Below are 13,936 nucleotides of genomic sequence, written 5' to 3' on the forward strand. Positions count from 1 at the left end.
GACAGGTGCCTGGGAAGGAAAGCGTCCAAGTGCTTTCCCACCAACACAGAGTCTAGGCTCTGAGCCTTGAAGGACATGCAGGCTTGGAAGGCAGGAGGCTCTAGAAGGAGGAATGCCAAACAGCTCCTGCAGGAGGAGAGGGGAAATGGCTACCTCCAGGACCGGGGCCTGTGGCGCAAAGTTCGTGTTCATACCCACGATCGTGTACAGGTGAGCTGTCAGCGCTGGAAAACGTCGGGCGCTTTGTTTTTTCTTTCAGCCCCACCTGGTATGTGTTGGCAGTATGGCCTGGGGGAAGCTGTGAGTGGCTGGCTCTGACCCAGCTTCGACTCGGTGCCTGCACTGGGCTAAACAACCAGTCTGGGATTTCCAGTATTACCTTAGCAGCCTTTCCCCTGGACCTTTCTATCGAGTCAACAACCAAAAGCTGCCACTGAGGCTCCCATTCAGGGAATCATAGCAGAGCGACTTGCAGGGGGTTGACTCCCTAGGCCCAAGGGTCTAGAAAACCCAGAAATGTCCCCTTCCAGAGTCTGGCTCTGGTCAGAAGGGGCTTCAGGGGAAGAGGCAGACAGGAGTTTCCTGGAGGAGGTGGGCTGACTCTGCCGAAGAGCTGGGTCCTCCATCGGTTAACTGCCAGGGCAGGCCAGGTCACATGCTCCCCACGCTCTCCTTTGCCTTGTGGCTGCCCTTCCTGAAGCTAGCACACTGGATGATGGCTGAATCACACCAAGCCAAGGGGAGGGCGTGGGGGCCCCGGAGTGGAGTAGGGGCCTGGCCATGACTGGCTTGAACGGTTTACATGGAGGTTTGTCAGAGGTAGGGATGTTGAGGAAGAGGGAAGATCAGTGTCCAGAATTCTGCTTAAAGACGCACAGGTTAAGAATGCCATGTGGCAGAGCGAGTGAGTACTGTATGTGGAATTTTGTGTTCCTTGGGGGTAGGGCTGTGACTCTCATTGCGATGGATCCATGCACACCAGAGCTGGAGCCTGGGTTGGAATCATGAAGGCAAGGAGACACCTGCCTCACATTACATGAAGTTTCTGGTTCTTTATTCCTATGCTGGCTTTCCCCGTAACCAACCTAACTCCGTGACTTCCTTTCTTGCCAACACCGCCCTGGGCTTCAGGCGTCACTCATTTCCCGGAGAGCAGACTTTGAGCAGCTGCTGCCGGTTTCTGTCACAGGAGCTAGCGCAGGAGCAGCTCCCCCGCCTCCTGGGACGAGAGCACATCTGCTTGTGGGCAGTGGCCCGGGTTCCACCTTGAGGGGAGCGCCTCCGTGTGGCCCTGGTGGCCGGCCACTCTGACTCAGCAGCCACAGAGGGACAGGCATAGGGCCCACAAAACGCAGAGCACTCAGCATCTCTGATCTCTTTGCAGCCCCACAACCACTTTACGGGGCAGAGAGTGAAGGTGACTTTCTCGTTTCAAGGGTAGAAAACAGGTTTGGGAGCCACGTCCAAGATCAGCCAGCCAGGTAGGTAGTGGCCACGCTGTGGGCCAGACGCCAGAACCAACTCCTGGTCCGGTGCTCGTTTCACGCAGCCAAGTGGCCTCCAATCAAGAACTTTCTCCTGGTTGGAGGTGGGGGAGAAAAGGGGATAAGACTCGGGATCATCTTTAGAGGAGCATAAGGGAAAAGGGGGGGTCAGGGGAGACCACTCTGTTGGCTTGGAGGGAAAAAAGGATGGGCAATGTTTTCAACAGCGGACCTCTCCAAATCCATGGGACCAAGCAGATCCATAGAGCTGCCCAGAGGGGGCGCTGCAGACACTGTTCGCTGCGAGGTGAAAACCGCAGTGGCCCCTGTCCCCGGCTGAACTCCATGCTTGGCTCTCAAAGCCAAGGTCAGTTCCTAGGCACATGAAGGCCTAAACACATCTGTTGATGTTTAAGCACTCCTCAGTTGCCAGGGCCAGGGGCACAGCCCCACCTCAGCTGGAGGAGGGCTTGTCAGCATCCTTCTCAGCCACCAGCCCCCTGGACAGGAGCAGGCAGCTGTCCCTAGCTCCTGCTATCATGGCCTGATCCACAGAGAGTGGCTGTGTCTCTGTTCTCCCCTGGGGTCCTTGGGGAATTCCTCTCCAGAGAGAAGGAAGTATGGAGTTTGGGGTAGGAGGCCTGAGGGGGCAGACATGGTTCTGCTGCTTCCACTTGCTTTATGCACAAAGTTCTTCACCGGCTTCAACTTTTTTTTTTTTTAAGCTTTTAAGTAATCCCTACACCCAATGTGGAGCTTGAATTTACAACCTTGGGATCAAGAATTGCACGCTCCACTGACTGAGCCAACCAGGCGCCCCTGGTCTCCAACTCTTGACTAGGTAGGAGCAGAATGGACATACTCCCCAGGCTGGGTGGGCAAGGGGGCCAGGCTGCAAGGATGCCCACTGTGGAGAGGCCAGCAGGCCCACCCCCTCCCCTCTATTCAGTGTCACTTGATCCATTCTGCTGATTAAGGCCTCCTCCAGGGTCAACCCATCGATGCCCCTCTCCTTACCACAGTCCTGACTTGAATCATCGGGTTCCTAGTTTTTCATCCCTGATCACGTAGCTGGCTTTTCAGGTTTTCAGTCCATGTCTTCTTTTTATTGCCCTTAAGACCCCTCCCATCCTACTAGAGGTGCGTTTCCTCCATTGGCCCGCCCCCTCCCCCCCCCACTGTGCTGCAGGGAAACTTCCCATGCTCACCCAGAGATGAAAAAGCAGGAGATGCTGGGGGCGGGGGGGTCCTTAGTTTGGGCAGAAAGACAATTTTTCTGTTTGCTCTTTTCTTTCAAGATACATAGTAAGATCAAGGGAGAGGCAGGGATACTCCCCTAGCTGGGTTTTTTTCAATCCAAACAAAGTTGTGGGGGGCACGTAGGACGAGTGGAAGGAGCCACGAGTAACCAGCAGCAACACAGCTCACCCTCCCCGGTGGATACTAGCCCTGCCGGAGGCCAGGCTGGGTGGGCAGGGGGTCCTGGCACCTGAAGGGGGGAAGAAATGATCCTCTTCCACACAGAAGAAAAAAAAATGACGGACTTTATTTTGGTTGTCGGCCATAGGAGTGCAAACAGCTGGAGGGTAAATGTGCACTCGGCTACACCAAACCGAAGAAAAGTTACTATTTGTTTCCCTCGTCCCTTCCCATTAAAGACTCTAAACTTCAGGAACAGGGTGGGCAGGGCTCTTCACAAACACAGGCATGAACTTAGTGTACATGTCCACATCAACCCCTGCAGTCAACACAGCGGGCATCCCCGCTCTCCACGCTCCTCAGGCACAGCGTTGCAGAAGACTTGTCTTTTCTTGATGCTTCTTCCAAATATCTTCCCATAGGAAAACTTGGCAGGGTCCTGGGGCTGCTCTCTGCATCTTCCAGGAACAGGGGCCAAGGCCATGGTGGGGTGATTCACTCAGAAGAGACTCTCACTCTGGGGTCACCACCCCTCAGGAGGTAAAGCTCTACCAACTCTGATCCCCTGGGCTGTAGATGAGGCAGCAGGGAAAAGAAGAGGGTGCCCCCCCAAGTTGAGTGCTGGTTTGTTCCCAAACTGGTATAAGGCACCAAGTGCTGACCCAAGGCCAGCATCTTCCAGCCTCAGGCACGACCCTCCCCACCTGACCCTCCTGCCTCCCCACCCAGATTTTTACAGGTGACTTTAACAACAATGTGATGAAGACTTACAACATTAATTACTAGGGCCAGAAACAGGATTCTGTCCCAATATGAAGGCTGGTACCAAGTAAGTCTGGCCCTGGTTACATTTTAAAAATGGTACTTAATTCTTTAAAAACATTTTTAAAAAGCGTTAAATAAAATGCAGCTGGGGAAAGGGGGCTGTTGGCTGTCAGGTGCTTCTTGTGTTTTTCTCCACAGGAAAGACCTGGCATTCAAGCTCTTGGGGAGACAACTTGAAGGCCACAGTGCCAAACCTTGGGTATTCATCTGGGCCTTTCTACCAAGAAACACTCATTTTTTCCCGTTGCTTGCTGTGCCAGTTGCCTCTGGTGTATGTGAGTGAACCCTTGTTTTGGCTCTTGATCAGCATCTTAACACTAACATACCCTAGCCTTCACTTGGATGAATCCCTTATCCTTGATCATGACTCTGGAGGACCAGGGACCCACGGCATGTCCCCTGGAGCCACCACAGGGAGAGCAGGTTTGGCAGAGCTGCCTTAAGATGAAGGTGGAGGTGGCCGGTGGCTGTGGGCTGTAGAAGGGAGCAGGAGGGAAAAGGCTGGGGCGTCCCCTTGAGCTGAGAGTGCTGGTTTGTTCCCAGTAAGGCACTGAGTGCTGACTCGAGCTCAGCATGGTCCCACCTCAGGCACACACCCAGCAGCGGCCCATCTGAAGGTTCTGCGAACACTGCCTGTCTACAGCAACCTGGATTAAGTTGAGAGGAAACAGAAGATTCAGCCCAGCATTTTAAGTAATTAAAAATAAATGCACAACTCCATTGGCTCACCAGATAGATAGGAGATGAACTTGGGTAGTAAGGAGTCAGCCCCTAGAGGTGCTGGGACCGCCTTCAGTCCTCCTCTGGTTTCTTCAAGGGCAACATTAGTTACCGTCATGAAAGATGTCTGTCCATCTACAAAGGCCCCGATTCAAGAATCTCAAACCCTTCAATGTTTTGCCCTCCCATGGATCCTGTGGGTTGGTTAACAGGGAGGGAGGCACCGACCAGTTACATGCTAAGCCTCAGCTTCCTCTGAAGTCAGGGAAGAGGCAGGAGCGAGTCTCATGTCTGAATGCTAACTCCCTTTCCTTACCGCTCTCTCACTTGTGGCCACGGACACCAGCAACCTCCTTCTCATTTCACAGGTTGTGTGAGGCAGCCCCACACCTGCAATGGGCACTCCAAACGACCCTTCCCCTGGATCTGGAGGACTGCTCCATCTGCCTACTTTGGAGACTGTTCCATACAATTGTGGTCTTCCACGCACCAGGCTGTTTGTTGTTACAAGATCCTCAACTTGGATCCTGCCTTAGCCGGGAGCCTGGACCACCACCACAGCTGGTCCCTCCTGGGTCCAAAGGCTTAAATTCAGCCTACTTTACAGCTAGATGTCCACTCTGGAGAAAGGTCATGCTGACCATGAAAAGGAAGATGCTTATGTGTATGCGCACACGCGCGTGAGTGTGCATCATGGACGCTGTCGCCTCTTCCATATTTGTCTTGGTATCAGCTGGCTTCTCAGGCAGAGGCAGCCAGCATACATGGCCTACCCACAGAAGCCAGGACTCTGGCTTCCCTGTTTAAGCCCCACCTGCAGGAAGACCTCAGGGCAGGGGACACAAGGAGTCGGGCTGTCACAAAATGCTACGTGGTCAAGTTCAGCAGTGACAGGTGGTTCATCTGGGAGTGTCCGTGAAAGGCCTTTGTGACCCTGGGCACCTGGCCTAACAGGCTCCTTGGTTTAGCGTACGCGGTGCAGCTCTGGCCCCTGGGCTGATGTCTCAGTGGGGCATAACCCACCTAAGAGGATGGCTTCTTACCCTCTTCACTGAGCGTTGCTGGGAGGGGATCTTCCGAGCTGGTAACACAAGAGGAGGGAGAATCTCCGTAAGTGGGCCAGTCTGGCCAGCTCATAAAATAAAATGGCACATTCTCTCCGTTTGCCATTTTTCACTCTGATTCCAGGAAGACTCAGGGTTCAGGAGGGATTTCAGAGCCATAAGACATGGTAGCTGCTTGGAAGGAATGAGGGTGTGTGCTTCTGAGGTGGCACTTACGTGGGGGCTTGGGCAGTCTTCCTTTCTGGTTACCTGCCTAAAAACAGCAATCATCATTTCTGGCTACCTGGGGCTGCTGGAACTGCGGTCAAATCCTGCCTGCTTCCGGCTCTAATCGAAGCCAGCCCCTCTGAGGAACAAAAGGTGACTGAGATCGGCACAGGTGGTGACTACCGAACTCCAGTCTTCCCCAACAGGCACGCACCATGGCCACAGAAAGTTCACTTGAGCTAGTTATATTTTTTCTGCCTGAGATGTCCACGTCTGTGTCAGAGAGGCCCCTTTCTTCTTTCTGGGATAGCGGGCAACAAGGCTGAAAGGCTCTGGGAACCAGCTTCCATGGCAGTGACTTCTAGGCTGGCCAACACTCCCCTCCACCCATCTAGTGCCATTTTTTCTCTCCCTGCAGCCATTACTGGGCCGGAGGGAGACATGTGCCTTTGGGGTTAGCTCTGTGGGTGATGACAAAGTCATCACACCAAGGGAGGGGAAAAGAGCTGGAATGTGTCTCCATTTGGAGACAAACCCAAGAGGCTTCCTGTAGCAGAGAGAAGAGTTGGCCAGGATTGTTCCCTTCAATCTCTTGGGGATGATTCCAGTCCAAAGAAGGGTGATATCTCTCCAAGACCCTATGCTGAATGTACTTGTGGACACTGACACATCTGAACGATTTAGGCCTGGAGGCTGCAGACCCCACACCACTGGGCTCCCTGGGCAGCTGTGTCAAAGGACAGAGGCCAGGCTGGCACGGACGCAGGGCTGGCAAGGAAGGCTGCCAGGAGCATGGGACCACTCCAACTTGAAGAATCTCACTTCACAGAACGTGCTTCCTCTCTTCAAGACGGTACTGAGGCCTGGTTTTGAAGAACAGCGTCTATCATACTAAGTTGTTTCAGGCATTTTCTCAAATGACAGCAGTTGATGGCTGAGCCTGGGTAAGATGAAGTTGTGTTCTTTAAACAAGCTTGGACACACACCCACACATGCGCCAGGCATCTAAATGACTTGCATGGACACCACATACCTGAAAAGGGCAGGTGCTGGAACGTGGAAATGCATCCTGGCTCGCTGCCAAGTTTGGTAAAATGACTTAAGAAATACACTCTGTATTTCTGTGAAAAACTTTTATTGCGCATAAAGTGGCCCATTCCCCTTTGCAGCTCAGTTATTACCACCTTACAACTGTTTTTCTTTGAATTCTACCTCCTGCCCCACTGAAAACTTTCTTCTCTTTTCAGAGGATAAAGAATAGTCTATCATTGCTGGTCAAAAGCAACTGGAGGATGGTTTCTGGGGGCAAAGGCCCAAAGATATCACCCGAGCAGGGTGAGAACTCCACAAGAAGTCCCTCAGACTCAGGAGTGGAGGTGTCTGCTGCCTCCCTCTGGTGATGCGGAACTGGTTGCCCACTCTGTGGGCCTTGTGTTTGGGCTCACTCAAGCTCTGGCATTTCATTTCCTGTGTCCCTGCCTTCAAGGGGACTTAAATCTCGGGAAGAACAGTTGCCTGGAGCTGCATGCATTTCCAGAGTTGGAAAACATTTCATGCAGCCTGTCACCAGGGTACTAACATAAACCGCAAACTAGTGGTTATAAAACGGGAGCTTTAAAAGAAAGGGGCACTACTAGAGCCGCAAGTCCTAACAGCGTTGGGAGTGGAGAACCAGGGCACGTGTTGGAGGCTTGTGGATTTTGGAACCTTCTCTGCAAAGTCTTCAGTCCCCTTTCTAGCAACCGCAGCCCGCAGTGTGTGCTTCGGAAGGACGCAGGGGTGCTAAAGGCTGACCGGGCCGGCCGGCCGCGAGGGCACAGGTCCCGTGTGGCGCCCGCGCTACATGAGGCTACTCACAGCGTGTCGCTACGGTCACGTCCTGAGCCCACCACTTGGCACAGCGCTGCCTTGCTCCAGGGTTTGCAGGAGCCAGGAGGGATGGAGGCGGCTCTCCTGGGGCTGGGCTGGCTACGGCGGCATTCGAGGGACGAAGAGGGTCAGGGACAAGGCCACACAGGCGATGAGGGGCCTGTCTCAAGTCCAATTTTACTGGAAGGGTGAGGTTTAAAGAGGGAATCTAGAACACCCTCCTCTCGCCTTTTTAAGAAAGCGCATAAACACGGACACTCCGCCTCATCAGAGAACAGGAAGTGAAGGAGTCGGAGCTGCGACGGTTGTCAGCAGCGCACCTCCTGTGCTTCCACAGGAGACAGATGGCAGCTCATGGACAAAGTGAAGAGCAAGACACATTCCCTGTTCCTTTGTACTAGGAATGAAGGTTCAAGCTGAGGCATGGCGGGGCTCCCCGAAGAAGTCCCAAGGTCGGCACGGACACCTGAGCTAGGCTACTCTGAGGAACTGCCAGGCCTCTGCTCGCCCTACCCTGGCCCCTCTCCACCAGGAGTCTGCCAGAGGGCCCTTCCGCATTGGCCTTGCTCGGACAGGAATCCTCCCTGCGCTGACCGTGTGTCAGTTCTGTGGATTCCCCACCACATTTTCTCCGACTGTGGCTCTATGAGCTGTACAATGCCAGTCTCTAGTTGAACTGTGAGAAATGAGCAGTTTGGCTCAAGGAGCCAGTTACATGGTGCTCATTATCCCATGCCTTCCCATGAAGATCGAGGTGCAGAGGAGGTTCAGGGTAGAGTTAACTGTGAGAGACCAACCTAAATTCCAACACTTGCATCTCTATCGGGTTGGATCTGAGGCTGGGCTGAGAGAATTCTCATCAGCCAGAGGGATTACAAGGTCCCAGACTACAATGCCAGCCTGGAAAAGGGCTTACCTTTAATAATAAATGTGCTATGGGGAGGTGAAACCCTGGCACCAAAATGGAGAAAATAAATGGGTTCTGCAGAGCCAGGGTTCAACAGGGAGAGGCGAGTGGCATCTGTGCCCTTTGGCCTGGCCTCAAACAGTGCTGAAATGTACCCCTGACAAATGAATGGTGCAGACACAAAGTTTGGTACCACAGTGAGGGTGGGCCGGGTCAAGGAGGAGGGGCCAGACGCCAAATACAGGAGGGGACAGGAGAGCTAGGACCAAGAACCCACGTGGGGTTCTCAGCTGCTCCCTGATGCCAACTGGGTCAGCAACACTCTGAAGAAAGCTAATAAATAGATGGCTGGAACAGCGTTCAGTCAGTTCGGGATAGGACCGTGTAGGAGGACACGGCAGATACCCCTGTCACTCCTACATCGGGTGCCAAGTGATCAGTGTCTCTAGTAAAGATATAAAAATGAAGTTACTTCTCTTCAAGTATTAAAAAAATAAGTTAACTGACAAAAAGGGTCCGAAGCGGCTGAGCGTCTTGCTAGGCTGACAGCTTCATCTCAATGTGCAAACACAGGAAAAAGGTCAGGGAAAAAGATAATCTCCCACCCCGACGTGAAGCGCTGAACAGTAACAACGCCTGTCTGTCAACTGGGGGCTAGAAATGTAGGGCCTCATCCTGTCCCCCAAAGTCAGTATTTCCAGTGTCAAAATTGTTGTGAATTCAAAGCAGAATGCAGCAATCCTCAGGCCTCGGGTCACAGCCAGAGGGAGGCCTGGGGCATTTGGCCACAAGGGGTCCAGTGTGCGGTGCAGGGAGCCAGGGAGCAGACCCCTCCTGGGTCCTCCTTACTTGCATCATGAATTCGGGAGCCAGCCCATCTCCAGCTTCCCCTGCGATACTGGGGCAGGCGCTGACCTGCTGGCCACTGCCCCCCTCCTAGGGCTTGAATCACATCTTGCCCCCGCCGGGGTGTCTTCTTCGTTTCTTTGGTGGTGCTTCAGGAAGCATGAAGAAGATTGCTGTCCCTTCCGCTCCGTGAAGGTGCACTCTGGTGGTTGTGGTTTTGACGGAGAGGGGGCAGCTTCCTTCTCTTGTCTCCTCTTGTGGAAGGAGGAGCTTCAGCCACCACGTGTCCTTGGGGAGCAAGCGGGTTTTCTTTTTTCCCATATCACATGTCAAATGCTCCGTATTCCTCTCTCTGGAGCAGGAAGTCAGGGTGGGCCTCTTCCAAGGAGGCTGAGCCACCTCAGATAATCATCTTCACCCGGGGTTCCCCAGAGCACAGACATTCGACCCACTTTTCAAGAGGCACATAGACATTTGCGTGTCAACTCCCAGGAGGTGCCGGGCCTTCTGAGATCTTTCATCTGGGTGGTTTGGGAGAACCCAGCCTGGGTCAGGTGGATGCCACAGACCAGCCAGCCGGAGCACAGGTAGAGCTCAGGACCAGTTCAGGCTGAAGCCCTTGGATAGCATGACAGCCTCCAGGTCCTTGTCTTCTTCTTTTTCCCGGAGTCGCTGTTCCTCAAGCAGGGCCACGAGGGCGTCTCTCTGCTCCACCACCTCCAGCATCTCGTTCAAGATCTTCTTCTCCTCTGACAACTCCTCCTCAGTTTTCAGGTGATCTGGGCAGTGGCCAAAGACATTAGGTCTATAGGGCCAGGAGGCAGCAGGCCCACACCCAGCTTTCCCGGGTGCCCTCCAGCCCTGTTCCCCCCTTACCTTCCACCGCCATCCGCTCCCGAAGTTCCTGCTGTAGTCGGCTCTGCCGGTCTTCCAGTTCCAGCTCCCGGGCACTGGGATTGGGGGCGGGGGGAGGAGAGAGGGAGACAAGCATGGTGACTCGGGGGGCCATATTTCCTCATCTCCTAAATTAGGAAGCAGCTGTGCTCCTGCTGTGATAGGTGCTGACTGACGGCCCCCCTTTGCTGGGTCCCCATCCAAAGGCCACTCACAAAATCATCAGCTCCGACTCGTAGCGCACCATGGCATTTTTCTCTTGCACCAACTTGAACCACTCCTGCATCAGCTTGGGGTCATCTTTCTTCCCCATGCCTGCCAAGAGAGAGGGTGTGTCAGGCACAGCAAAGTGTCTGCTGTCCACCCCGGCCGGCAGGAGTCTCACACAGGGGCAAATGTGCAAAGAGAGCCGAGCAGGATGCTGCCGGAACACTCCCAAGCCAGGTCCAAAGTTTGCCTACAGCCATGGAAGGGGGCACCATGCCCCAGAGCCTAACAGAGTCTGCGCTCTCCACCTGTCCTTCCCAGGCCCAACCTGCACCCCCTCGGTAACCTGGTCACAGCCTGTTTGGACCCCTCCTGCTCAATGGATTGCTCTTGGTAGGTCTGAAGTGCTTTGCCCTCCTTTTTCCCTTTTTTTCACTCATTTCATATCTATTTGGTACTTGCTAGGTACTAGGTCTGCTTTTAGAAAACCAGTCTCGTGAACCAGGCAAATGCAAATTTATAAGCTGCACTTACCCCCTTTGAAGTTACCCTCACTGGCCCATCTCTTTCCTGGGCTGCTGCCCCCGTCTGGGCCACTGTATTGATGCGTCCCCATCTCTTCAGCTCCTGGTCAGGGAGATGGCTGTTCTCAAACTGTGGCCTTATCAGGCTTCCTGACAAACACTCTCCCAACGAATCCTGCCTGGTACACGCAGTACCTCCCAGGACGGCTGTCAGGCTCCTCACCAAGGGCAGAGAGAACACCAGCAGACCCTAGGCAGTGCCCTCTGCTCTGACCTAACCCCAGCAGCAGTTTCTGGGGCTGATAACTAAATCTCTCTCCGGGAAAGCTTGACCCTGCTGGGCTTAACTGTGGCAGGAGAACAGAAGGAAGAACTTTCCAAGCAATCAGACCAACCAAGGAGAGAACAAACTCTTTTCCCTTGGAGCACAAAGAAGCTCATGGCAATAGTAAGGTCCTGCCTAAAGCAAAAGACAGATTCTGTCAGTGGTCTTCAATATTTCTGGATTCCAAACCGTTCTGAGAATCTCAGGAAATCTAGGGACTCTCTTCCTAGAAAAATACATGTCTACACATCCAACAATTTTATATAGAACTTCAGGGTGTTCCTGGGCCCCCTGAAGTTCACCCGTGGGCCCCAGGTTAAGAGGCATTGGACTGGGAGATCTTTCAAAGTGCCTTCCATTTTATGACTCACTTGGCTGGATGTCCTATCCCGGTAAAGACCAGACCCAGAAACATACGGAATATACCCTCAGGTGAGACAATGCGCTCCTCTGTCAAGCTCCTTACTCACTGTTTCCTACATTCTTCCCACCTGACTTCCTTGCACACTGTTCAAAGACAACTCTCTGCTGCGTTGTTTGCTTGACACGCAGGAGGCCCAAGCCAGTTAGTCTTTCAACGGGGGCCACGCTCTGGAGAGGCAGAAACGAATAGCACTCACACAAGCGGGGGTTAGCGTATGCATGGTGCCTGGGTGCACGTGCAGCTGTGCTCCCAAGGTGGAGGCCTATCCCTGAGTCCTACTCTGCAAGACAGAAACTCCCTCCTGACCAGCCGAGCCTGCCTCTGTGGAGGGCTGGAGTGTCTGGGGATGAAAGCTCTCCTTACCCGACCCAATAGACTTGGTCCTTTGGCTTTTAGGGCAGCCCACAGCTCAGTTCCATGCATTCCTTTCTGAGCATCTCTGCACAGTGTGCCCACATGGCATGGAAGATGGAGCCCTGAGGCATGCAAGCTGTCCAGTGCAGCAAGCTGGGAATGCACTGGGAAGTCTCTCCCTCCTTCCCGCCTCTCCATGACCAAGGACAAAAATTCTACTGGGATATATCTGAACACCGCTCATGAGCTATGGTAGAGACTGTTCACAGCCGATGAGCAAAGGTATATGGCGGGGTGGGTGAAAGTCAAATGTGAGCACCATGAAGAGCAGAGGTAAGAGGTTAGCAAGGGTTAGTCATGACCACACTCCCCTTTCCCCTTCCCACATGCCTTTTCAACAACAATCTTATCACCACAACAGACTTCAAATCAGACAAACTTAAAAAAAAAAAAAAATACACACACTCAGCAAGACACAGGGTAGAGAAGTTTGCATTTAGTGGCTTTTGTTTTGTTTTTTTGGAAAAGAACTTGGGGGCATTGTGTAGACCAGTCTTTGTAAGGACAGTATTCCTCGACTCCACCAATATAAATCTCTGCCACACAGGTAGGAGGTTCCTCACCCGTGTGTCCCCTCTATCTGCTCGATTTGAGTCTGGAAAGTCCCACCATGAATGGTGGCACAATATCATGGGATGCTCAGCTGTAGCCTGAAAGGCCTGTACCTGGAGGCTCTCTGGTTTCCCTCTGTACCCCAGTCCTCCCCAAGATAGTCAAAGGGATACTGTACCTTGTAAGAAACTGCCACATACTCATGGAATTTTGTAACAAGGCTATTGAGTGTCAGAGAAAAAGAGAAATAGCTGGGTTTTGGGTCCCTGTTTGACTAGTGTTGCTACGACCCCTGAGAGGCAGTGGGGATGAGGTTGGGGGAGTTACGTTACCTTCCTGGACACAGCAAGGGCAGAAGGAGAGAGGTCTACGCCGTGGAGTCCCGCCACTGGGCTCAACTTCAAAAAGGACCAAACAAGGAAAAGGAGGAGGAGGAGACGAAGAAAGACAAAAAGGAAGAGGAGGAAAAGGAGGAGGAAGAGGAGTTTGGAATTGGAGAGGGACAGGGAGAAGGTGAAATAAAAAACAAGCAGAGGACAAAAAGCATAAGAAGTGAGAAAGGAACAACAGGAGGAAAAGAAAAAAAATACAAGAAATGGAAAAGCAGAAACAAGGGAAACAAAGTCTACAAATGAATTAAGTCCTTTTTTCAGCATGGAAACTGAACAAGAGCAGACCCAGGCATTGGGCGTGCGGCTTAAAAAAGGAATGCACATGTTCCCTGGCGATGGCGGGCAGCTCTGGGGGTGAGTGGGCTGTTCCTTCTTCCTCTGTTCCTTACTGCAAAGGTGGTGACATTTGGATATCATCGTATCGTGGCCTTTGGGTGTTGGGTTTTCTCCTCAAAAATGCCCAAAGCCCCTGGGATTGGTCTGCCTACCTCTGTGGAACAGTCCATGATTAAATATGTGCCCAATACTGCTCCTAAGTTTGCAGGTGATAACCTCAGGTCACCAACCAAATCCATGTGAAATATTCTAAGATGTCACCATAGATGCATGCGCTCCACGTACAACTAGCCCTGGATAAGCCTAAGGGGGGCGGAGGGGTCTGCAACCACTAGATTACCACATGCCCACAGAAAGCAGCTCTGAGTCTACGGAGGCAGCGCCTCATCTAGGGATGGGCTTCCAGGGTACTCTACAGTGCTTTGAATTCTGAGCCAGGACAAATTGAGGGAAACATAACCATACAGAGGCGACTTCCCCCAGTCCATGTCATATCCCCCCCATGTACCAGGGAGAGCCAACCACCC

At 52.9% G+C, this 13,936-nt stretch overlaps 1 protein-coding gene across 18 annotated transcripts in view; it reads right to left on the reverse strand.

Moving 5' to 3' along the window:
• Window positions 1-3,010: 3,010 nt before the first annotated feature.
• MICAL3 (microtubule associated monooxygenase, calponin and LIM domain containing 3) overlaps window positions 3,011-13,936 on the reverse strand; it is a 277,268-nt gene continuing 266,342 nt past the window's right edge. For 9 of the 18 annotated variants that reach the window (XM_064591809.1, XM_064591796.1, XM_064591797.1 and 6 more), the window contains 4 exons: window positions 10,977-11,069; window positions 10,451-10,550; window positions 10,218-10,291; window positions 3,011-10,120 (listed from right to left, as the gene is read on the reverse strand). In XM_064591809.1, coding sequence (XP_064447879.1) covers window positions 9,936-10,120; window positions 10,218-10,291; window positions 10,451-10,550; window positions 10,977-11,069 — 452 coding nt within the window. In that variant the 3' untranslated portion in view covers window positions 3,011-9,935. Of the gene's footprint in view, window positions 10,121-10,217; window positions 10,292-10,450; window positions 10,551-10,976; window positions 11,070-13,013; window positions 13,080-13,936 lie in introns of those variants that run through there. The other 9 variants (XM_064591799.1, XM_064591800.1, XM_064591803.1 and 6 more) reach the window with 6 other exon arrangements.

The sequence above is a fragment of the Mirounga angustirostris genome, unplaced genomic scaffold (assembly GCF_029215605.1).
Source record: "Mirounga angustirostris isolate CCGP_5_RB_7025 unplaced genomic scaffold, mMirAng1.0.hap1 SCAF_5, whole genome shotgun sequence".
NCBI classification, from domain to species: domain Eukaryota; kingdom Metazoa; phylum Chordata; class Mammalia; order Carnivora; family Phocidae; genus Mirounga; species Mirounga angustirostris.